The 25,709-nt window shown below is 41.0% G+C and overlaps 1 protein-coding gene across 5 annotated transcripts; it reads right to left on the bottom strand.

Moving 5' to 3' along the window:
• Nucleotides 1-750: 750 nt before the first annotated feature.
• Nucleotides 751-23,713, bottom strand: LOC124196737 (coiled-coil domain-containing protein CG32809-like). 5 transcript variants are annotated; one of them, XM_046591918.1, is made up of 22 exons: nucleotides 23,184-23,705; nucleotides 18,579-18,867; nucleotides 16,545-16,743; nucleotides 13,593-13,875; nucleotides 13,356-13,490; nucleotides 13,161-13,248; nucleotides 11,326-11,560; nucleotides 9,828-9,959; nucleotides 9,516-9,679; nucleotides 9,142-9,204; nucleotides 8,478-8,564; nucleotides 7,886-7,945; nucleotides 7,749-7,772; nucleotides 7,375-7,672; nucleotides 7,107-7,214; nucleotides 6,910-7,008; nucleotides 6,532-6,615; nucleotides 6,345-6,407; nucleotides 6,186-6,246; nucleotides 3,573-3,818; nucleotides 2,148-2,700; nucleotides 751-2,067 (listed from the first exon to the last, which is right to left on the bottom strand). In XM_046591918.1, the coding sequence occupies exons 2-22, from the start codon at nucleotides 18,742-18,744 to the stop codon at nucleotides 1,541-1,543; spliced, it is 3,675 nt and encodes a 1,224-aa protein (XP_046447874.1). In that variant the 5' UTR covers nucleotides 18,745-18,867; nucleotides 23,184-23,705; the 3' UTR covers nucleotides 751-1,540. The 5 variants fall into 5 exon arrangements, with proteins under 5 accessions (XP_046447874.1, XP_046447875.1, XP_046447876.1 ...); XM_046591922.1 differs by lacking the exon at nucleotides 751-2,067 and adding an exon at nucleotides 4,795-4,859 and having other exon boundaries at nucleotides 2,564-2,700; nucleotides 23,184-23,706; XM_046591919.1 differs by lacking the exon at nucleotides 8,478-8,564.
• Between the last annotated feature and the right edge of the window lie 1,996 nt (nucleotides 23,714-25,709).

The raw sequence follows: 25,709 nt of genomic DNA, 5'->3' as shown, positions 1-25,709 counted from the left end.
AATACTACATTACTTGCCTGTCAAGAAAAGTGGCTATTATGGTCAGCCTTTTCCCTGTCGCCTAGTAAGAAACGAACGTGATTATCATAAATATTATACGAGAACGATTCCCAATGTTTCAATACGGATTCAACCGTTGTCACTGAGCTCTACCACGGGCTCTACCCCTGGATCACGATAGAAATTTTGCGTTTGCAGGGGTGAGATAAAAGAACTATTTTTTTTTAATCTTGCGACGAAAATTGAAAGTCAAAAGCGTTGAAAGTAGTTACTTGTAGTTGCTTTCAGTTCAAAATTCTTCTTCAATTTTTTTTGGTTCAATTTCACATTGCATTTTTACGGTGTATAAAGCCTTGGATATTATAAGTAATGCCCCCCCCCATTTTTTTAGGGATAGTCAACGGATCACCGCCAAGGGAAACTTAAAACGATGATCTTCTCAGCGAATTGGTTTTAATTTATTTTAAAATGCAACGAATTATTTTTGTAGAAGTTTTTTTTAAATTATTTGGCCATTGTAGAGGATATAACGAAGTAGATTAGTAGCAGCTAGGGTGCTCATTCTACTTCAGATAAATACTGTAAATGTTATTTATCCAAACTGCATTTCTCATGTTTGGCTTAAATCAATCAAATAATATCAGCAGTCAATTAAATAAAAAGTTAGCGCAGAATCTGCAATAATATGAACATTTGTGATGTACAGTTCTATCAAAGAAAGAATAAATCACAAGGAATGACAAAATCATATAAAAAGGGGAGTCATCCAGCAATTAATTGCGGTGGGTGTATTTTTACATATTTTGATTCGTGGGGACTATAACTTTTTTTAATTCAATGGAAAAATCAAACAAATAATTAAAAGAAATAAAATTCACGAATGAATCTCCTCTGAGCTGCTTTCATAGCTTAACATTTATACGGGAGTATAAAATTCCAATTAACGCTGATAACATACTAAGTAGAGAAATGGGATTACCAATAGTCCTTATCTCACCCTATTAACTATCATAATGTAGTTGATGTGACTGTGAAGTGTAAAAGTGCCAAGTGCACTTGGTCTTTACCAAAGTTTTAAAGATGTATCAAATTGTCATTGGAAATATTTGTTTTTCTCTCATTTATTTTTGTTTTTCTACAACCCAATTCTAACCCATATTAGAAGCGGAACACAAAAAAGTGATAGACATGAAGTCTATTTACAAACTAATTTGAACGAATAATTATGAAATTGAAGCATCAACCAATGGGTAACTAAAGCACCCGCAATAATTTTTTTAAAGGGATATGGTAATTTATGATTTACTTAGGTCCCAGTGTAGATATTACAGTGAAATTTTCATAACTAGAAACATAAGGAAATTTTTCAGAATTTTGACCCCAGGCGTTACCAAACTCTTCTGTTAAGAACTTAAATTTTAATGATAACGATGATGTGTCAATACAGAAGTTTCTTTCTTTTATAAACGTACAAAATTAAAGGTGAGCAAGTTCGTTTTTTAAGTAAGGGTTCCTATTGTTTTCTTTATACTAATTTGATTCACAAAATGTCAGTCTCGTGAGCATTATCCAATAAAATTGAAATGAAAGTATAATCTCTCCCTTTGCCACCATCAGCGTCGATAGAAGAAGTGATCGACTGTTGATCTTTGGTTTCAATTGAATGATCTTTAGACTGGTTTACATTTTGTGGGGTTCTATTATCGATTGCAACAACGTTTATCATTGCTTGATTCTCAGTATTTTGCAAATGTTTGTTTTCACTTGTTTCTGAATCACACCTATCCGTATCCGTCTGCAAATGTAATTGTCCCTCGGGTGTAGCATATGCTTCACTAACTACTTGAACAGTAAATTGTGGTGAAGGTGGTACTATAAATTGCAATTTTTCGTTAACAGATGGGACAGGCATAATCTGGGTGCCATGGAATCTCTGTAATCGATCATATTGTTCTTGAAGGTGTTTTTGGGTTTTCAGAAGTTCTTGATGTCGCGACTCCAGAGTATCACGTTTCGGAGAGCCTGGTAGCGTTAAAGGTACACCGCTATCACCACAAGTAGTTATCACTGAAAGTTACAAGTTGATAAGGAAACGATTTATTCTGTAAGAAATTGTAACTATATTGATCAGAAAACAATATCCTTACTGTTATCGATATCAGCTTCACTGGTTCGTCTAGAAAGAGAAGAATTGGCTGAAGACGCACATTTATAGCGCAAAAGAACGTCGTGTGACTCAACCAATTTTTCTTTGGTTTGAGTTGGAACGGGCAGTCGACCTTTATTAGTCTTTACGACTTTTGAATCTGCTGATAGAATGGAAGTGCTCCGCGTTTGAGACTGGGGCGACACCGACGTCACCGTCGTGACCAATGGCATTGTAAAGTGATTATTTTCCACTGTGGCAGGCAAACTTGGTAACGGCCGAGGATTGAACTTATGGTTGGTACGAAGAGGTGAGGCGAGAGGTGATCGAGAAGATGTTCGCGGTGGAGGTGGAGGAGGAGCTCTTCGACGACCGCTCGTCGGATTACCAATGCAAGTGCTGGAGACGACGCCGTCAACGGAAGATTCAGCATAGGAAGTTGACGTAGGTACAGGGGGTTTTAAAATGGGTTGCATGGCAAGTGTTGGCTGAAGTGCTTGTGTTCTTTGCCCAGATCCAGTCTTGGCAGTGACAATTTGTGGAGATCCCATGTCCTGTTTTTTTGTCAATGGAATTAACAGCTGTTAAAGTTAGTTTAATATGTTCATGTAAAAAAGTCAATGTGTACAATCAATAATGTATCACCTAGCTATTTTTTTAACAAGCTCCTGGCTTATTCTTACTGAAAAAAATATTGATATCTGTATAGTTATGTTTCAACAACGATGCGGGAAATAAGGACAGGGAGAAATTCAGAAATTCGCCAATATTACATACAGTAGGTGAGAGAGGGGTCAATTGGGACGCACGGATGGCATGAAAACCCACCTCCCCAAGCCCCACCTAGTGCATGCTGTCCCTGTCTTACACATCAGTTGTCCCAACCCACCCAAAACAACGGCCTTTTAAAAAAAAGGCTGTTTTTATTCGAAATAATGCTCATAAAATTTAAAATTTGTATTGCAAACGATAAAGAAATGAAATTTCCTCACTCGAGAATAGTCCTTTTTTATTTATAAATCGCGGGGATTTGGTATAGGGGGGCTGCTAGGTATAGGGGATTGAATTCCGTTTTCGAAAAAATGGAATGGGTAGGAAAATCAACCATTGAGAAGGTAAAGGTGTAGGCCTAATTGAAGCGGTAATAGCTCTGGTAATAGCCACGGCCGGCGGTCCAAACGTTTATGGAGTCGAGTACGATGGGGTAAGTAACTTTATTTTGATTTTTTTTGCGGCTCACGAAATTTCTATACCCCTGCTTCTGCAATTCGCTGTTACTGAAATCCGTGGGCGATCTGCCGTGTACCAAAGTTTCTACACCCTCTCTCTCCTTCCGCTCCCTCTCAAGCGTGACAAAATTTGTTGACAACTCCCGCACAGAACGGAACAACATCTGTATACCCAATTAAATAATTAAAGCTCTTACAGGGTTGGTGGTCTCCGAATAATGCTTCAGTTCGTCTAGTAAAGTGTCGAGTGCGTTGGGAGATCGAGGTTCTGTTCGTTGCGATTGATCACCACACTGGTGAAAGGACCGGGAGTCATTCCGACTTGTTGCGTCGACGATCCCAGGCTCAGAGACGTCGGCACGATAGGTTGGATATAACTCGAGTGAAGCAGTAAAGGCATCGTTGCAATCGGATTGCTGAGCGAATTCGTTCCACGAGATTCCCTAGGAAACAGAAAACAGTAGGGTCTACTCAAGAAACCGATTTATCGGGTAAAACAACGAGACCAAATATGGAAATAATCAAATAAATAACATTGAAATATTTTGAAGTAAAAAGCTTCTCGTAACTACACAAGGCAAAAGCGTGTGAACCCATGTGAAGAAGGTTGTCAATCAAATTCACTGGATCATCAACGACTGAATGATATCAGAGGTGGCAACATGCAACCATGCAAACAAACAAACATGCTATAAATCCTAATAGGCTACTTTCTACTAAACACCTACATATTTTCTGAGGGAAAACGCAGTTTTTTACTACTGTAATAAAAGACTTGATACTTGGCTTTCAGTGGATAAAAACCAATCTTCTGCGAACAAAAGAAAAATGGGAAAAAAAATAAATTCCCTTTTCTTCTGTGTCCTTCTGTATCAAAAATCTTGTCATCGAGTAGTGACAATTATAATCATTATAATCATTACCATCGGCTCCTCAGAATCGCAAAACGGAAATATATAACCACAAATCGCATCCAGCATGCACGTCTCATACTGCGAGAATGAAATCTACTTCGTTCTCGCCGCGTTTACTGTATAGTACGTAAACAAAATCCAAAACTTGACAGAATTTATTTGTGCATTTTGGTGCATTTCAAGTACTGCGATGGATATATAGTAAAGATAATGGAAAATTAAAACATCGAGTTATATAAGAAACGAACAGCAGCGGCTGCGGAAAAGGTTTTTCAATAGTAATAATACTACTCCTTCAAAGTAATAAAAATAAAGAAATGTTTCAAATATCAGGTAAACGCCCACGTATGATAAGCGATTACATGTTTGTACGTAAAAAAACGAATCAAGAAGGGAAAGAGGATATATGTATCCTATAAAATGGAAGTATATCGATGGAAAAGAGAAAGAGAGAAGAGAATACGAAATGCGAAACATGGAAATATAGATTATTAGTTTTCTTTACTCGGCAGTAGTAACGCTGACGGTCTCACGGAAGTGCGAGCTTGACATCCACTGCTTTCTGTTTCGCTAGTGAACGAGAGAGACATAGGGAAGGAAGTCAAACATCAATTGACACATCAACAGACTAGAGAAAGACCAGTCATTGAAGAATGGAAACTCAAGCTACTAAGAGAATAAAATGTGAATACTTTATTTTCCTCCGATCTAAATATACTACAGACCGGATAAATAAAACCGTTTTCTTTTTCTTTACAACTCATACATCATTTTTCAGTGTAGGCCTGTAATTATGCATCGAGATATTATTTCATTATTTATTCGGTTTTAATTCAACAGTTAAATTTCTTCTTGGAATAAATTACAGTGTTTCGTATCATCTTATAGAAATACGGAACACCATAGAAAAATATGGGATTTACCGTGAACTATACGATTGCTTGCATCTATCTACTTAAGGAAAAAGTGGCCAATGGTTTTCTGCTGTCCCATTGGTTGGTTCTTTCATAGAACAATTATGATAAAATCATTTAAAAAAAACTAGTAATTATGAAAAGTGAGAAATTTGATTTTGAAAGTGAAATTTAATAACGTTCCTTGCAGTGGTTTAATAAATGTACAGTACTAACACTTTTACTTTTATGAGATGAATGGAACTATAGACCTAGTCGATGGTAGCTTTATAATTGAAATTCGGTTGTCATTCTTGTCAATCGATCTTGGGTGCGGTGCGGCAAGAGAACTACTGTTCGGCAAACGAAGTCTATATATCACGAACGAGATAAAACATATTGCCGAGTTTCATGTCATTATATTGGTGTCTATTGAAAATGAAATCTTATTGCATGTGGCAGTGGAGGGTGGGTCGCAACTTTCAGAATCTTTAATGATTACCCCCTCCCCTTGTTAAGCGTGCAAGAAGCAAAACTATTTGTTTTTTTTCCTCATTATTCTATTTTAATAGTGACAGGATCGATATATGTACAGTTTGACTGTTTTAGTATAATATTTGTGTATATAGGCGATGGTATAGGCTGTACTAAATATGCTAGATGTTTCTGCTATATGGAGCAAGCTTCAGTTTAAGACACTAAACACATACGAGCATAATAATTCTACTCTATAAATCTAGGATCTAATCAAACGACAAATTCGGAGCAAGAGAACAGAACAATGCCACTCTACCCACTACAGAGACTTGACGTATATAAAGAATCAGCGACATGTTTTACTTCATCTGAACGCGCGTGCCACACAGCCAAGGTCGGCAGTTCAGGGCAGTGAAAGTACGAACTTGAAGTCGTAATCGTTTGTGTTTGTTTTTTTTGTTTTTTTTTTTTTTGTTTTGTTTTTTTTTGTTTTGTTTTGTATTGAATTTTAAAAATCAAGCGTTACCTGTTGGGGGGGATTGCGGATTACGTTGGAAGGCGTATCGACTGTCACAGACGTGGTGTAGCTGATGAAATTAAGAAATACAGTACCAAATGTTCAAGCATTCCAATAAATGTTTCCGTTACTTTGCTCGACTTCTTTGCCCCTTTATATATGACGTACCTTTTAGATGTGGGAGATTTTTCTGAAGTTTGTGGTTGTCGTTGCTCTTGGACCGAAGCCAACCTGACAAAAAAAATCAATGTAATGTGCAGCAAAAAACACCTCGTAATAAATTGTATTTTAAAATTTTTGCGCAAATTATTCGTTTAGCAACTAACTTTATTCTTAACAAGGACCTTATTCTTACCTTCTCAAAGTGACTAAAGTACTCGTCAACTTTTTGCAACGTCCAATGGTATTCTCCAACTTATTCGGCGTCTCAGTCAGAAACCTATCCGAAGAAAAACAAATTATAAAGACGAAGCGAAACTTTTGAGCACATCTCATTTTGCATGACAAATTGATTATTGTAAAGATTGAATCATTCGTCTGTGGTTTCTGCAACCAGCTGGTCTCAAAGTTATTTGTTAATAAATTTTATTAATCAAGTTCTTTCTCGTAAACCGGTGCTATAATTGGAATCTGTCGAATTAGTTCTCTAATTGTTAATAATTTTTTTGTCCTTTTTAAGCTTATTATTTTACTCAGCATTGATTAGTTATTCGTTTGATCGGTGGACACTTACTGATTGTCTTCGGCTTGTTTGTCCAATTGTAAAGTAAGCGCACCTTTGATGGACTCTTCCAGGACTGGAAATTGAGTCTTCAATTGGTCGACGGATTTACTGAAATACAAGAAAAAAAGTTAATCAAGCGCGTTCAAGCGTATTTTTTCGCTGACATCAGTACTACGTGCGCTGATAACCTCAAAGTTTCAATTCACCTGGATCGGCTGAGCAAAGTGGCGAGTTGTTCCACATCGGCCATGCTCACTCGGGTCTTCTTGTTGATTACGTGACTTCGTAAGTTCTCAACCGAAGTTTCCAATTCGCTAAAAAGAAATGTGATATGTATAGTATAGGACTCTCGATAGATGTAGCGTCATATCAGATTTCCAGAGAGCACCGACTTGACTTTATTTGATATAAGTCAAACTAGTAGCCTACTGCTATTCTTCATCATTAAGGTCCCTTATATATAGCATCTTTTACCTAAGATCTTTCTCCAGTTGCTTCATTTCTTTTTGGTAGTTGTCTTCCTGTCGGTGCACATTCCTCAGCGTTGTCTCCACGTTGGACGAATCGTTATCGCACAGCGCGTTCGTGATAACGTCACTGTTTTCCAAGAAGGTTTTCTTCATGATCTGAATCGTGTCCTTGACGGCTTCGTTGACGGCTGAGAGTTGGGCCTGACTCAAGCGGCGCAGGCTTCGCATTTCCGACCGCAGTTCTCTGGCGTTTTTCTGCAGCAGGCGTAACTGAGTGTACGTTTCCACGCTCCCGATCCAATCTGTCAGACAACATAAATTTTCAGTCTTTATTAGCACTTTCTTTTTAAACTAAATTATGTTGATTAGATTTTATACCTGAATCTCCTTTGTAAACCGAAACTGCACATGAAAGAAAAGAAAAGTAATGCGTCAACATCAAATTGTCCCTCACATTGATGCAGGATGTATAAAATATTATTTGGTAAAATTAATTTGTCACTTTGATCGTGTACCTTGAGAAGAAGCCCGGGGCAAAGTGGACGACTTGATGGCAGGTTTAGTTGGCTTGCTTTCTAAACAGTAATTAGTATACCAAGAATCTGTTAAATTTTCGCTTCACGTATGTACTAAGCTACAGCTAACAACGAGGAAATTAAAAGAATATAATGTTCCTAAATTCTCCCTTGTTCAAGTTGATTGATAAAATAAACTAGGTGACAAAATCAATTAAAATAAAGCTAAATGTTCCAATTACCAAATGCAAAACAGTTTCTATTCGTTATATATCCCCAGGGAATTTAACAGTGGTAAAGTGAATTGCGCTAAATGAGACGCTATTAAGCGCGAGACTATCTTGATTTTTTTTTCTGATTTGTATGGCTGCGCTAGTTCATTTACATACGTCAAGTCAAGTTAATGCAAAACTAGTTTTTGGTATATTATTCCAAACTGCAAGTGGTGCTATCTCAGGTCTCATATATAATCGTGGATTCCTTTGAGTTTGTTACTGAATCCGTGATCTATCAATTAACAGGAATCTTGGGTGGGAAGTGACAATTTAAAAAAAAAACCCAAGCGTCATGCGCATACATCGACAATAAATACCTGTAGGCTGTGGCGAATGCTTCCCTTCATGCAACTCGACGGGGTCGTCGCAGAAAGACACAGACTTCTCAAACGACACGCACTTATCTGTATAGTATATATCACAGAAATCGTCAGGTCAAATGATTATCAAACAAGTTCCAACATTCAGACATTCGTGTGGAGTACAGTATGACGGGAACAAAAATCTAGGCCTATTAATCTAATCATTGATGTTATACACGGCTAGGTGCTTGTTGCAGTGCCACTATAGAACAAGAGACCATACAAGACAGTCACGTTTCGCGGACGCAGCAATTATGAAATTACATCGATCGACTCTCCTTCCGTATTGTTAGCACTATAGTAGGCCTATGTATCATCTGAGCACTTTCAACTTTTCAAGGTAGATTGGATTTATTCCAACAACAATAAAACCCTTCGCCCTCTGCGATTTTATTTTGATATCGATCCGCAAAGTTTGCTTTCGCTATACCAAGCTGTAAGGCATGTACGTTTCATAGTTTCAACTCAGAGCTTGTATACAAAAAAAACTCGATAATTCAATTTTCATGTAGGCCTATACATAACAGTCGATGGAAAAATAAAGAAAAATCCATATTTAAATGTTGTAAATAAGTAGTGGGCTTTAGGAGTGTCTAAAAATATCTGGTAAAACATTTACCTTTACACTTTCCAAGTCCCAGTCTGGGGGTCTTGACGGCGAGAAGGTGGGGGGAGCTTGCGTCTGGATGAGCATTCATTATCACCAAACAATTCGTATTAGTCGAACATTTCATAAAACTAAAAACTAAATCGTCTAAATAGGCTATCTATAGACTATAAGAGATTATGTTTAGTCATTTCATACTCAGGCTAAAAACAGCACACAATTCTCTTTCAACAATTTAAAACAAAACCAATGCGAGCTGCTGTCCAAAATGAAAAGTAGGAACTCTTTTGGTTGCTGCCTTGGTCGTGATGAAAGATGTGGCAAAAATAACATTTCAAAATGGAGAGAAAAACAGAAAGGCAATAAATATAACTCATATCCTTTACCTGGCTCGACTGGCGGAATACGCAAGGGAAGTCCGGAGCTATTGGTGTCACTATCTAAATCATTGTCAGACAGCTGAACGTGGACTCCGACGGCACTGGTTAATGCCGTTTGCACTAAACCGGTAAGGCTAGCTAATTTCCGTTCAACTTGCTCCATTCGTTTCCTACACACGACGAGACGGTACGACGAAAGAACAAAAAAAAAACAGAGAAAATATTTAGATTGGATTACATAATGCGGCTAGCAAGCTCCTCTATACATTGGAATTGTAGATTATTGCTGTGTTTGCGGGTATGTATGTGAAAACAAACCTGGTCTGTTCGTCGACTAAAGCTGGATCAGCTATTCCGCTTTGGAAGACTGACGATTGCGAATTTCGAAGGTCGTTGAATCCGTTGCCAAACACGGGCGACCGGCTCAGCGCGGGACCAATAACTGCGTTGCTGTTATTTCGGTGCAAATAAAAGTCGCTTGTTATTTATTGAACCTCTTTCGCAAGTTTGCCACTTGGCATTGGCAACTACAGCGTTGTTTTCAATTAATTTTTAAACCCAGCAGTTTTAAGAGTGACATATAGGCGATCGGACATATAGCGTATCGGTTCATGTTTTGAAATTAAAATGCGCGCGGTATTTTGAATTTACTCATGTGCCCATGATAAAATAGCATTTGCAGTTTCTCACACATTAAATGAAATTCTAGAATTTAAAATAAAAGAGGATAAAAGGTTTCACACGCAGATCTGAAAATCTACCAGCTGATATAACCCCATACAATAACTATAGACATAATGGCATTAATAGAATTCCAAAGAAAAAAGATATTTGTCATCAAATCCTAGAACCTACTACCAATAATACTCTGCTGGTACTAAGCCCTTTGATATTATAGAAGAAAAAAAAGGTATATCAAGTCTAATTCTTTCCTAGAGGCGCATCGACGTAATAATCTCATTTCCAGCTATTCAAAATCGAATTCTACCTAGCGCGCCCCAAGAGCCGAAGAAAGGTTTCTTTGGGTCTCTCTCAGCAGTTCAGCAGAACACAGACTATGCTGCTGCCGTGAGAATAGAATAGGTAGACAGACGACATCACGGCTTAAGCCGGACCTGAAAATTATTGATCTCATCCATGCTGGTGGATGAGAACCGCGACGCAAGACGACGCATCGTCAACTCTTACATTTGGAGTTTCGGACGCGCGGTGTCAAGACGACAGCAGCTTCTCTCGAGATGCTGTAGACCTTCGTTATCGTGACAGACATAATACCCAAAGATCCTTTGTCAGAACTTTGAACAGGCATAACGATATTACGTTGGCGCGCTGGTGCGTTCAAAGTGTATCTTGTCATGTTCCCGTGGCCATATAGATGCGTATATATATATGTAAAAGTATATATATAGTGCTGTGGCGAAACCCATGCAAAGCTCTCTACCCGAAAAGGTCACGTCTCCTACAAGAAAGCAATCGGTCGGACTTTTCCCCTTTCAAAATAACATAAGTTTGCGGTACTATACATCGCCATCACTGCGTTACTTTGCATCAAAACCAACCCAATGTCCAAGACTCACATTGAAAAGATCAAAGGATTGTCTGTTACATCCATTTTGTTTCCTCCCCCTCTATCTAAAACCAAAATGTATACAGGACAAAAAGATTTTAACGTAAACTGATTTTCAGCGACAAACATAATCATACTGCATCATCCATTTGTTTCGAATTATTAGACATGTATCAACTATAGGAACTGCTGCATTGGTTCATGAAGACTCTAATGAAGTAGATGAATATATGCAAATGAGTGTAATACCTTGCAATGGCCAGTGAAGAGGATGAGGCTCCGTAACTGGGTTTGAGGTTCGATAAGTTGCTGTAATTGTGAAACGAGCGCTCAGGCGGTCTCGGCGGCACTTGAGGCGGTAACGCCTGTTGCGAGCACGGGAAAAAGCCGTGGATTACCTCGGCTCCGTGCTGCTGCTGCTCGTTCCATCTTGCCGATTGATCGCTGCTGGGAACACTAGTTGCGTAATCCCGGGCAACTTTGACTGGGTGGAAACAAGGAAAAACAAAAAAAGAAAGAAAGAAAGAAAGAGTTTTTTTTTTAAGTTTTTTCTGTCAGAAGATGTTGCGCATTCTATTTCTAAACGAACGCCCACGTCTAAAAAATCCTGGCTTCTGAAATAATACATAGTCACGATTGCATTTTTCATTAGTTATCGTCAACTTTTTGAATTTTCATAACTTTTTAGCCCAAAATTGACAGACAGTTTTAACGATTTTTCCGGCAACTTTTTTCCCCCCGTCAGATTTTTATCCTCCCTGCCAGTTTAAGCAATTGCAAAAATTATTATCTCGTTAGTCGTGCATAGAATACTTATCTAGCATGTCAAATAAGCAGGTTGCGAACTCAAAGAGTTTGCTAGCTGTTCTCCTCCTCAACAACAACAACAACGCAAAAAGGAAACATTTCACGACACTCGACCGAAAATCTGATTGGACGGGGTTTTCTGCGGGTATACGCGAGTTAGCACACGTTTTTATTATTATTATGTTTTTCTCCCCCAAAGACTCTCTCTATCTCTGCATGCCCTCGTTATATTATGACGAGAAGACTATTATATAGTCCGTGCTTGAAGCAAAGGAGTCGCGACGACTCGTGAGGTAGATAATAATGGACACTTCAAAGCTTTATTCCTCTCTCTCTCTCTCTCTCGTCTCCCACTCGTTTCCAGTCGCACATATATAAGGGTCAATACCTGGGAGCGTTGGCATCACACAGACTCAGTTTGGACAGCAGCAGCAGCACAAGAGGGTTTACTCCAGTGGCAGCGGGTACAATACTACTACTAACCCCGCACGCAAAAGATAGATCTGCATTGCCGCTATCGCTTTTTTTTTCCTCGTTTCTTTTACTTCGTTGGATTTTTCTTAACTGAAAACAACAAAGGACGACAACGTCGGAGAAGACAATCATCGTCGGATTCACAGAAAAAACGGAAGGACAAGTTTGTAATCCGAGAGCAGCAGCAGCTTTCATTTACTCACGAAAATGCGAGGAAGAAACCAAGAAACAAGACAAAACCTTGTGGAACATTTGTTTCGCAAAGCTCACGCCGATAATTGTGCGTCTGTGTGTGTTTAGTTACGTTTTGTACATATAGTTTGTACAATTCTGCTGAGCATGCAGCTTGAGAGTTAAAAAAGATATAGTTCCCACGTCTTGGCACTTAACGTAATGAGCCCGACTTATTAAAAGGGGATTAAGTATATATAGAACAAAGTGTTTTCAGAAACTTCTTAGTATTCAACTCTCTCTCCCGTCTTATTTTTCGTTCGTCATATCATCAAACTATATCACGCATCGTTAACACACAGCGGTCCGGCGTCTGAAGGAAATTATTATACAACCATAATAGGAGAATCATCACGGGCGGTAAGATTCCAATTATTAAAAACAAAAAAAAAACATTCGGATAGATCGTCGTGAGAGACTATATCCGCCGTTTTGTTACGGTTCAAAGATCTTAGTTGTGTACCGGGAGAAATATAAATTGAAATTGGGACGTTTGAATTTTCTATCATTTGGAATAATTTTGTTTTGTTTTATTTTATTTTTGAAAGATAAGAAAGAGATGAGAATCTCACCAGGTGACATGGCGTTGCGATCGATCCTGAGCGGCGACGGCGTCTGCTCCGCCGCAATGGAATAGGACCGGTGTAAGGCAGATCTTCCCTGCGAAATAATTCAGAAGAAACACAACGTATAGATACTTGCACACATTGTTGCCACCGACGATTGCGTGTAGACACCTGAGAGAAATGGAGATACTTTATCTATACCTGAAGATTTCTCGGTGGCATGTTGGGCGGTGGTTGGATGAGGGACACCGTTGAGCCGTGATTCACAGGCGCTGCTGGTACCGGAATGGATTGGCGGCCGTTGGCCAGTCCCATCATGGGTTTGGCCGTCCTAGTCTGATTTTGATCAATCGTTTGTATTGTCAGTGCTACAGGCTCGTACGCCACAAAAGACACAAAAGGCTGAATAAAAGAGTCGACAAATCTCTGGATAAGAACCTTGGCTTTGTGAACGTGTTGGGGTCGATAGTCGGAGTCGAATTCAGGTTCGCTGAAGTAAGACATCTCGTCCCAGGTGCCCGATGAGAGCGGCGAGCTGATCATCAGTCGCGGGTTGCATCGATCCAGCGGCTGATCCAAGTCGTTGGCGTCCAGCAGCGCCTCGCCGTCGTCGAGAAAGGACAACTGCGACAGCGAAATGGGCAAGGCCGACTGGAAGTTGAACGGCTGCTTCAGCTCGTCCGTCTCGAAGAGACGCAGGATCGACCTGTCCCGTATATCCCTGAATCGAAATAGATCATAGAACAAAAAAGAATAAGCGGATTTGATGTAGCTATATACCTTCCGTCCGTTACATCATCGATTTGATGCAACGGCCGTCATTTGCCGACCCAATTCTCCACCGTGAAATATGTAACGACATCATCTTTTCGCCACTGACAACTCCATCAAAGTCAACGTTGAAAGAAAAATAAAATCGGACGGAATACAACGTCATCCTTAGTGGCACGCAACAGCGCCATCATACCCTTCAAGTGTATGGAGATACTTTGTAGTTGTATTTCGGGTGTGAATTATTGGGCTCAAAAGAAGCCCTTGGTGTCTTTTTTTTGTGTATGTTAATATTTCCTTTCCTGGACAAATATATAAATCGCCTTGTCCACCGTTGTCTCATTTCACACATGCGAGGGGATTCCTTGATTTATTCCGCACACGATTTTATTGATCAAAAGATTGTTGGACGGGTCGGGATTCACCTACACAGAAAAAAGGCGCCCAGGTGACTGCGCTGTACATGCTACATAAAGAAAGGTTGTCTTTTGCTACTAATATATTTCCTGGGCGACTTATATAGCTTAGCGGACAAGACGCTAAGTGTATTTTATGGACGCCTTTTGGTCCATCAGGCTGTGTGCTATACACGCGCTAAAAAATGTATGCACCAGGAAAAAAGGCGAAAACCCCCGAGCCAAGAGCCAAAAAAGAGAAAACTCGGGAAACATCTAACGCGCCCCAGTTCACTCGTGTTAAACCCCTGCAACACGGAGAACGCGGAAGGGCTAGCGGAGCAAAAGAGAGACTCGTGGTACTACATTATTTAAGTATTAACTAACTAAAAAAAACGAACCCGAACAGCCCGACAGGAAAGAGAGAGAGAAACCACTTAGACTTGTAATTCAATATATACGGCGTGTACGGCGTAGTAGTAGTATATCTGTTGGCCATGCAAATATCTAGCTTATGCGGCACTATACGTCTGATCGCTTATTCCTGGAAATTAAAAAAAAACGTCTGATCGCTTATTCCTGGAAATTAAAAAAAAAGGAAACTTTTCTTTTTGTCTTCCTCCACTTGTCCCAGACTATTTTTACCTGATTTGACCGAAAGTTTTTTCGTAAGAAAATGACAGAATATCAAACAGCCTAAAGCAAACATGTCAAAAAGTTATACGTCGTCTACAAAAAGAGAATAGATAATGACCTCCTCCCTATACTTTTAAAAACAGAAAGAAGAAAAAGAAAAAGCAAAGTAGTAATACAAAATGTCTAGGTAAATTCACTGGCACGGCTCATCGTCACCAGCCCAAAAAGGGCTTCACAAATATTTTTCTCTCTATATATATATTTCTTTAACCACTCGGGGCTTCCGCGTAAGTGTCTTATTTCGGTTATTTTATACGGTACGCTAGTCGTATTACCTCTCTTGGGAGGAGGGGAGGAGCGGATGAAATAAAGTTGATGTATACTATTTAGAATTGATTTTTTTCTTCTGTTCTATTTCGACTCGAAAAATTCTGCATTCACTAAATAGCCAGAAAAAAAACGTCAAATCTTTGCTACACAGCACATTATTTCAAATTAAAGTTTTTTTTTTTCTCCACGTATTCGCCATCTCATTTAATTCGATTTCGATGTTCTTCTTAACTTTTGGGGGCATATATATAGCGGGCTGAGAGATTGAATTCTCTGCCGTTTCTCCATCTACTTTTGGTAAGATGCGCAGTGCCGGAAAAAAACTTTTTTTTTTTTTTGTGGGGTGGGTTGTTATAACGAACATTCACAATCATCCCTCGTAAAAATAAGAAAAGGGAAAAAGGGAAAAGTTTTCCGTGCGTTTCCAAGACTTCCGTCATAGAAATCCGATCGGCCAAGGAAGTAGAGAATCATATACACGGAAAAGTATAATATAGACGCTCACCCACCGTTATACACAAAAGATGTCAGAATTCGATGGAAAATGTGTTTGGTAACCGGAAACAAGTGTGTATACGAAAACCGCCAAGGAAATATATATACGGTATATACATATATATTATTGTGTCATCTCGAAAATTGTCTCAAGCATATTGCAAATGAACTATATATGGGCCTCAACCCACACACGGTCTAACCGAAATTCAAACAAGTATAAACATCTATTCTATCTTCTATAAGCTGGAATGTAGAGATGTGTAGTTTAGCGTGTTTACAGTTAACCGAAAGTATATAATCGTCTTGGTGCCGCAGAAACTGAACTGCTTATAGCCTCCGTGCTGCATACTGCTGCTGGCGGGGAGATCGATTGTAAGTCAAATGTGGGATATATCTTTTCTCTTCACGAGAACGCCCGCCGCCCTTTTGCTTCACCGACAGCGAATTTTGACGGAATAATCAGAATAATTAGTCGACTGCTGCGCAAAAAGTTCTCTTGAATTTTATTTTTCTCCTTTTTCTCTTTTTCTCCCGCGCTCCTCCGAAAGTCAATTCGGCATGCAGAATCAATCACTCCACTCACTGACTATACTAAGAGTATAAAGTAAAAGGGCATAGGCCGCCACCGCAGTATAATCAATAAAAGGATCAAAGGCCAAAAATATTTCAAAGTCCCCCCGCAAACAAAAATCAAAATCAAAATCAAAAGAATTTGGGCTGATGATTGAGTTTTTTATAGATTTGAAGTGTTTTTCCTTACCTGAGATCTTCTAGCTCGTAAAACATATCCTGATTAGGATCGTGAATGTAGATGTGAACGTTGTTGGAATCAAAATACTCCATGCTCAGCTGGCGGGCGAACGAGCGGACGAACAGAGCCCGGACCGTGTCCAGCGTCGTGATTTCATTGGGCAGCAGGGCCCGTTTCGTCTCGTGCCGGAATTGTAAGAAAACCAATCCTGGGAAAAATAAGTCATCGTATAATGGCGGCATTGAGTGTCCAGGAAAAAAAGAAGTAACATCACGATCACATGTAGTATATAATATATATAGAAGGTGAGAGCGACGTTACCTGCACTCGTACTCTATGGCATTGTTATATAAGATGGATCTATTACTATATACTGCGTATAGCTGCGTGCTGGCACTCGTCTAATTGCTTTAGTTAGCGCATCATTATTTCATCAACTAGCGGACTTGATTCACTGGCATTTACTGGGAAATAGGCTAGTAACGGTATATAAATAGGCCGCCATATATACAGTTTCTCGTCGTTCAATTATTCCCGTTTCTTATAAATCAAAAATTCGCTAGTTAAAGAATTACCCGCCAAATTCAAAAGATTTCGAATGCGGCTGGCAGTTTGACGGGGCTGCCATTTACGCATCTCGCCCAACTTTTCAACCATTTCACGGAATATGCTAGCTCAAATAATTCCACTTGTTTGTATTTTGAAAGGAGAAAATACACACACACATGCACATTTACCTAATGGACGTTTCTAATCAAATATTCCGCTTGCAACTTTATTTTTATAAATAATACGGTGAAGAAAGAGCAACTCGCGGGTATATACAGAATCAGCGTCTATAGTATAGAAATGCGCAAGAATCTGAATACACAACCGCATCTGTCTTTATTTTCTAAACAAAAGGTGCGGGCTCTGGTTGGGATAAAGTACTACTATACTATAACGAATAAACCCCCTAGCCCAAAAGGGAAAATGCCAAAGGCAGCAAATCCCCAATTGATTGAGCGCGGGAAAGGAAAAACCATTTTTGGGGGGAAGCGTGTTTCCCCTATACACCCACGATATCGTATGATTATTACTATTATCTGAATTCCCTTTTGTTTTACGACAATCCACTCAACATGCCATCAGATAGTTAATGTAGTAGTACACATAGTCATGGAGTCATGGAGTCTAATAAGGAGTATCATTCCTTGGATATTATATAGAGAGTATCAATTTGGTTGATAGGTCTATAACAGCTGAGCGATGTACAGATGATAGCCTGGTCGATCCATATAGTAACATATCTGAATCGATATGGAGTGGTTTCAAGTTACACAAAAGGCTCGCAAAGTGTAGATAACAGCAGCGGGGCTGTATATACGTGTACAGCGAATCATGTTATTAGCCCACTTAGTTAGACATATCTGCAACAAAAACTCAAACAAAACGAGCGCGCACGGCACGCACTGGCGCACAGCTTTTGCGAGCAAAGTTGGTTGTTTCCGCATCAGAATAGAGAGAGAGTGTGCTGCTATACACGCATAGAGCCGTTAGTTTTTTCTATTTTAAATTCAGACAGATGGGTGTGCGTGTATAATACGGAACTGACGAATATTTTGGGTGGGTTCAAAAATAAAATAAAATAAAAGTCTATGGAAAAGAACTTGTAAATGCGCTGGCAGACACCGGATGATGGTGAATCGATAAACCCTCCTACATAGCTCTAGCTGGCTCCTGACACATGATCTATACAAGGAAAGGAGATCTAGTAGTGTCTGTCTAAGAGTTGACTAAGGTAAGCCTTTGGTCGTGACTCCCGTGAGGCACAAGGAGGAGCACCCCTCAGCCGAATTCTCTCTCACGCTCTAGATCCGCTCTCGATCCTCTCTCTTGTGCACACATTCAAGAGGATGGAGAGAGACCTTATTCATGGCTACCGACGAAACTCCTCAGGTAATAGGTGAAGCTTGACTTCAAAATAATAAAAGAAAAAGGGGGAAAATTTGGGCGTCTAGCCCAGCAGTAGTGGTGTAAGAGTAGAGGGTCTGAATGTCTCACCTAATGGGCGCTCGAGAGTCTTGGAGGGCGTGCGGACCACCGGCAGTGTGGCCCGTTGCTTTGAGCCGCGCCGAAATCCCGTCGCCGAGGTTTCGGCTTCCGACATCATCCCCGGATCGTCGTCCATTAGTGAATTGCTGTGCGACAGCATTGGCATCGTCGTCATCCACTTTCGGCGAAGTCGACGACAAGTAGACTAGACTATAGTCGAGTCTCTCTAGATCCCCGACGACAACAAAGTCCAACAGAGTGGGCGCCACACCCAGCAGCTAGTATAGCCACCCCCTCCCTGCAAACAATCAAACATTAGACATTAATTGTGAGATACATCACGAGTTAGAGTTACAGTCTAGACGGGCTTTAGAATATTCATTTCAAATTTATGGCGCTCTAGAAAGGTATTACGGCACTTGACCGTCTCTATTCGACGCTATTCGATTTATCTCTTTAGAAATGTAGATGCGGAAGTCATTTTGATATACATCCGGTTGGCGCTCTTCTTCTATATATACAATTCCCTCTACACGGTTGCGCAAACAAATTACTAATGAATCCGCACACACATACATATACCCGCCGGAATGTTCTATACTGTGGGCACCAGCACAGCAGCAGCACAGCAACTGGGGAATAACTTCATTAGAAGGGCGTCTTTTCTATCGCCCACCATCACCATCACCACCCAACTCCCCCTCAACTGACGTGTCACGCAAGTTTTCCGCCCACCGGATTATATTAAAGATGCCTGTCACTTCAACACGTTTGACTTTTTTAGAAAAAAGAAAAATCAACCAACATCCGCAAATGGATGATTTGATCGAGCGCGCGACGTACGTACCGTACGTTTTCACCCCCCATGCTGTTTCCCAGGGATCAAAAATTTCAATAAGCCGCCAATGGTTGTCTGTGTGGGTTCTATTCATGTATATAGTAGGCGGAACATCCAAAACGTGACTAGAATTCCTGGGCGTCAATCCTTTTTCTTTTTCTTTCTTCACGGGTCATCAGCCGTGGTTTAGTTATTCCTGTTTTTCTTTTCTATTTCGACTTGAGCAGTTTGCGGATGATGGAAAGCCATCATCCAGAGTGGTAGTATAGTACTTGCGTGAATAGATCACCCACACACACACGCACAGAGATTTAGTTGGCCGGGAGAGGGGTAGGCGTGGGTTTGTATACTGTAATATGAGAATTCCTTCCGGAGAGATTCGTTTACAACCGGATGAAGGCGCGCAGCAGCTCGTCGGTCCTACCGAATCTATCGGAATCACGTTGTTTGATCGCAGCAGCCAGCGAGCGGGCGGCTGGCCGGCTGTGCGGAGGACGATAAAGGCATCAGCTGATGAAAAGCAGGTGCCGCAGCATCCGGTGGACTATGGCGATCGATCGCGGACACACATCCAGCAAAGCGAGGGATAGAAAATAGCAAAAGAATTCTTCTTCCACTCGCATAGATATAAAATAGTCTCTAAATCCAATTGGTCAAACGCAGCGCACAGCTAGCGATTTGATTGAACAGCGCCCGGTGATGTTCGACCGGGCATCTCATCTGCTGCTACTGCCCGCCGACCACCAAAAACTAACCAGCAGCGCAACTGCTGGCCAGTAATTTTCTCTCTCGGCCCGGTGTTTTGGTGCGTTGCTCAGCGCGTAGAGAAAATAATAAAAACAAAAAATAAAAAGTGGTCCAGCTCTTTTTCTTTGCTGGGGTATTTTTTTATGGCTCCACCTTCTCGCCACAGTCTAGTAATAAATTGCTAGTCTCTACTACTACTACACACACACTCCACACAAACCCAAGTAATATAAAAAAGAGAGAAAGAGAGAAGGACGACGTACGGCCTGCTGGCGGGGCGGAGGAGCGTCAGAGCGTGTTTGTTTTAAGTCTAGAAATACGCGCCAGCGGTGAAGAACGCAGGATGGCGGAAAATTGGTGGCAGGGCATATTATATTATAGCCGCGGCCCGGTCTCACGTCGCGACCAAGTTTTTGCAAGTTGCCACTTGCAACTGCCAAGGGCTATATAGATGTCTCATTACTCGATGAAAAGAGACCACCACCACCGACCAAAAGGTTGAAACAACAAACAAAACAAACAAACAAACAAATAAAAAACAAATAAATCAAGAAGAAAAAGAAGAAAAAGAAGAAAATGGAAAAGTTGTCCAACACTTTTCTGGCCGAGGTACAAAATACGAGCGTGGGGTCTTAAAGGATTAAAACTGCGGGCTACACGCACATCCACCTTCTTCTTCTCCTTATTTTTCCGCCGTATCTTTTACATAGTGTATATACGGATTGAGAGAGAGAGAGAGAGAAAGGAATGACAGTGATGACGAAAAGATGAAATATGAAACCCACACACAGCAGCAGAGAGAGAGCCCGGCCGTGTGTGTGCGGGTTCGAGGTCGACGTCGCCGGCCAAAAAAGAAGAAGAAGATCGATCGCACAGCTAGAAAGAAACTAACATACCGTGAGATTGCCTTATGTGTCATATATGTGTGTATAGATCCAAACTGGAAATGATATCAGTTGATATAGCCAAAAAGAAAAAAGAGACACGCGCGTCTAAAATATATAGGAAGCGCCGCCTTATATATCTATACCGCGGACACAGGGGGGCATTAGCATTTGATTTTTAAGACGGAAATCCTATAAGTGTAGTGTATACCTGGACGTAAAACATGTCCCTGGGCTTTCCACAGGGTTGTGGGGTGAGGGGAAACCTTAGGAGTTGCAATTTATAATTCACGGTTGAAAAGTCAGAATCAATACTACTACTATAGCTACGTCGAGGTGAGGGGGAAGGGGTGGGTGATGCAACGCGGACGATTGTTCCGTCGAAACGAGTTTAGCCCATTACGCAAGAATATTCCGGCGGGTTGGGGTCGGGTCAGAGCAGCGCCAACATGCCAATTGTTTGTATAGGGAAACTCTATATAGTACTTGCGACTGCGATTTGAATGATTTAGCGATAAGTATTATGCTGTTATACAGCTCAAACCCTCGAGTAGAAATGGTCGTGGTGTATACTCTATATCTAACATCAATATTGATGGGGCGCCCAAAAGGAAAGTTTTCTCTTTCTTTTGTTGTTTTGTCGTTGTCTACAATGCGGATGAAAAAGAATCTAGATCTAGACTGGGACTCTAATCTAACTGGCGTACGTCTATATACCGTTCGTACCGTTTCACACTTTCACTGCTGCTGCTGCTGGTTTCACAGTCTTCACATCTCCGGAAAAACCACTCAAATATTTATAGGAACGGCAAAAAGGCGCGACGGAAGACAACAGCAGCGAGCAGCAAGAGCAGCAGAAGCAGCATGCGCTTAGTCTCAACGGGGTCGGGCCGGCAGTATACACGCATCGCCGGAACGTGTATAAATATAGTCGGCGCCCATCTCCGCCAGCACACACACACACACATGCCTTTCATAGTTTCACTCTGACTGTTCTGTCTGTGTGCTTGCGATGATGACGACGAGAGTAAAAATTCAGATAAGACTAGGAATGAGCCAGCACGTTTGAAAATTCTTATTTTATTTTTTTTTTTCACTTTTTGGTTCTTTTTTTTCCCTCTCATCGCGCTCCGCGAGAACGGCCATTAGGAATTTCAATCGATACAAATTTACATGAAGAATGGAAGAAGAACAGCCGCGGGGTGTAAACTTTTTTTGGGGGGGAACCCAATTTCGATCTTCTAATCTAGACATTTCCCATATAGTTCCTGGCATGCACCTCCTCCTGCTGCTCTAAAAATATGCGGATTGCGTCAGCAATAATTGCACAACGACAAGGAAACGTTTCGTCACCTTTTCTTTCTCCCTCCGTTATTTTTAGTAACTTTATAGCCAAAAAAGAGAAAATGAAATTCTTGTAAAAATTGACGAGTTATTCCTAACAAAAATATAAAAATATAAAAGAACGGGGGCGGCGGATCGATTAACATCCGTTTCGGCGGAACAGGTGTCTTTTCCGCTTGCCATTTCCAGCTTGCCATCCAACGTGGTCTAATAATAATACCCACTCGGGGAGTCTATTGAACTGCCGACCCTTATATAACGCCAGTTATATACAAACAAGAATAATATAAGAGCAGCAGCAGCAGCAGAACCACCACAACACACACACAATAGATGCGGCGGTGAAATAAAACAAGAAAAGAAAAGAAGAAAAGAAGAAGAATGGTCTCTCTCTTTGCTGCTGCTCTCGGCACTCAGCTCCAACTGCATTATTATTCCCCAGCGCGTCGGTTCTTCTTCTTCTTCTTAGCCCGGCCGCGCCTCGACGTCGGCAAAAATATGGGATCGAGCGCTTTTCCTGTCCGTGTCAATTGAGCGATCGGGAACCCCCCCCCTACCACCAGCCGCAGTTGAAATACACACCACACACACAAAACAACATCTATACTATAGGTAGTAGCTAGTATAGTCGAGTTGGGTACTGTTTTTCCAAGGGCTTTGGCTGTGCGCTGTTGTGATATGTGTCGGGCGTGAATTCTACGAGCCAACCATCACCCGCACCGCGCCCGCCGCAAATAATTGATAGATGGAACTTTTTTTTCTAGAGGGGAGTAAGAAGAAGAAGAAGAAGACGCAACTTGCCTCTTGTGAGTTGATGGGTAGACACACAACAGGCGCTGGAGCTTGAAGATATGCAGCGACGGCGGCCACGGCGGCTGGATGAGGATTATAGAGCGCCGGAATAGAAGTGGAACCGCGACCCGCGTCAGCACACAACAGCCGAAATATCAAAAGGCCCGCGCACCCGCGTCAAAACGGCCAAAGCTACTCAACTCAATAACAATAGGACTGCAGGGAAAACATCGGGAGGAAGACGGAAGAAGAAAAAAAAAAAAGTAATTCCGTCCGCCAGGGAAAATAAAACAAAAACAAAAAATCCTATATATATGTCCGTTATTTGTTTTTTCTTCTTTTTTAGCGACAGAGAAGAAGAAGAAACCGGAAGTCCCAAACGACTGGCGCTGCTGCGATGAGACACAAGTGACACACGACGACGGGCATCGAGTGGCGGCGCAGCACAAGAGGAGAATAGCAGAGGAGCTCAGACGCGGGCATTAGCCATCTACTGTCTGCGATGTCTGCTGGAAATGTCCGTCGCTTTTTCGCTGGTGGGGCCGCACATAGCACATATCCCATATAACCCATCCGCTGCGGACGTGGCGCTCTGCCGGATGTCGCGGGGTGTGCCCTGCGCAATTGCGCACCGGTTCTCTCCTATACTACACCGCCGGCCCTTTCACCCTCCCCCCCACCACCACCACCCAACCACCCTCTACTACTACTACTACTACTATACGATCAATATGCAGGCGATGCGGAATCGGCTATCCTCGGCTTTTTTTTCCCTTTTTTTCACGCTGGCGAGAGAGAGATGTATATATGTACCGTTGCTCTGTGCTTGCTCTGTTTTGATCAATTTAACCCCGCCCACCTTTAAACACACACCACCCGAAAAAAATAAATAATAGAAGATGAAAAAAACGGAAAAAGGTAGTCTGCGGGGCTCTATGTACACTATACGCGGAAATGTAGTACATATACATAGTATAGTCTATAGTATAGACTAGTCTGTATATATAATACTGGGAAAGAAAAAGAAAAGAAAAGTATATACTAGTAGGGTATATACGATATATAGCCTCATCGTATATATAGCCCTCTAAATATACGCGCACATATATATAGATTGTGTAGCTTCAACTGTTTTAACGGCCCGTGTATTTGGTTATAATATATAGACGTTTTTTTCTTTTCTCTTTCGGGCGGAAACTGCTGGCTGTATTTGTGGACTGCGCTGCTGTTTCACACCACCACCCATCACACACACGGCAAAGGCTGCAGGCGGTATTATCAACTCGGAAATCGGCAGCCCCAGTTAACCAAACATGGCTTCTCTCTCCCTCTCTCTCTCTCTCTATTTTCTGCTGTATAGCCTAGATAATTGAAATTCCCCATTTTTACCTGTGTCTATATAAGGATGATTTAATTTGGTAGACTTTTGCGTGTCATCATTTTCCCTCCTTGAGTTGATAGGATTCTATAAACAACAGACAACAAGGAAATGAAGGATCGTTGTTAAATTTTTAAAAAGAAACAATTGAGTGGAAAGAGGAAAACGAGTCCAGCGTAATATAATAGGTAGTCAGACAGTCCAGGGTCCAGTCATTGTGTCGACAAGTTAACTTTGGTTAATGAGGCTCGAAAGTTCAACGTCCAGGTATATATGTTATTTCTATTTGAAAAAAGCCGCCTTCATCATTATTTTAATTGTTTTGTTTCGTTTGTTTTTTCCTTGTTGTTATATAATAATCTCAGTCCGTCTATTCTATGTCATTTGTCTCGTCCTTCAACTCTCAGCTCTCAGCTTTCAACTTTACATGTCTTTATGCAGGTCTGCGCCATTTTTGTTTATTCTGGGCTTGATCCGCCCAGCTCCGTTATGTGAATTTAAATCCGTTATTCGTCGACTGCCGGATTCTATCCACCGAATTTTGATTTCTAAACTTTCCGACGGGGGATATGGAAATTATCCCAAAGAAAACAACGAGAAAATTCAAACGCTTTCACTTTCTGCTAAGCCGCGGTATCCGACACGCCACTGGAATGAAAAGATGGATGTCTAACTGTCTGTCTATAATTCGGTTATGACGGCTGAGACTGCTATTAATTGAAAGAAATCCATTTCCATTGTTGGCGGTGGTAACAATCGGCGAAGTCGTCATCTCAAAAACTGTTTCTCTTTCATTTTGAATTCGACTGGAACCGATTGAAATTGAATAGCAATCGTTTGAATGGACGACGGGGGCGAGAGAGAAAGTCATTTTATTCCCCCCTCCCCCATTTATTTGCATATCGTTGCGATAAGAATCGTGATCCACCGTCTTCGCTCGGTGATGATGGACCAGCAGCTCAAACAATTGCAGGTCGATTTCTAAAAAGCGGAACTTTGTCAAACTGAAGCGCTGATAATGTCTCCGCCATCGTGAGTCTTTACTCTATAGTCTATACTATCTAGGCTAAAATAAGAACAATTGACTTCTCTGCTGACAGCAGAGAGCCAGTGGATGTATACTAAAAAGGGATCACGGTCTGAAAATGGACCGGCCT

Source organism: Daphnia pulex, chromosome 7, assembly GCF_021134715.1.
Source record: "Daphnia pulex isolate KAP4 chromosome 7, ASM2113471v1".
Lineage (NCBI taxonomy): Eukaryota > Metazoa > Arthropoda > Branchiopoda > Diplostraca > Daphniidae > Daphnia > Daphnia pulex.
The sequence above is the reverse complement of the archived record's forward strand: the minus strand, read 5'-3'. Positions and strand labels throughout refer to the sequence as shown.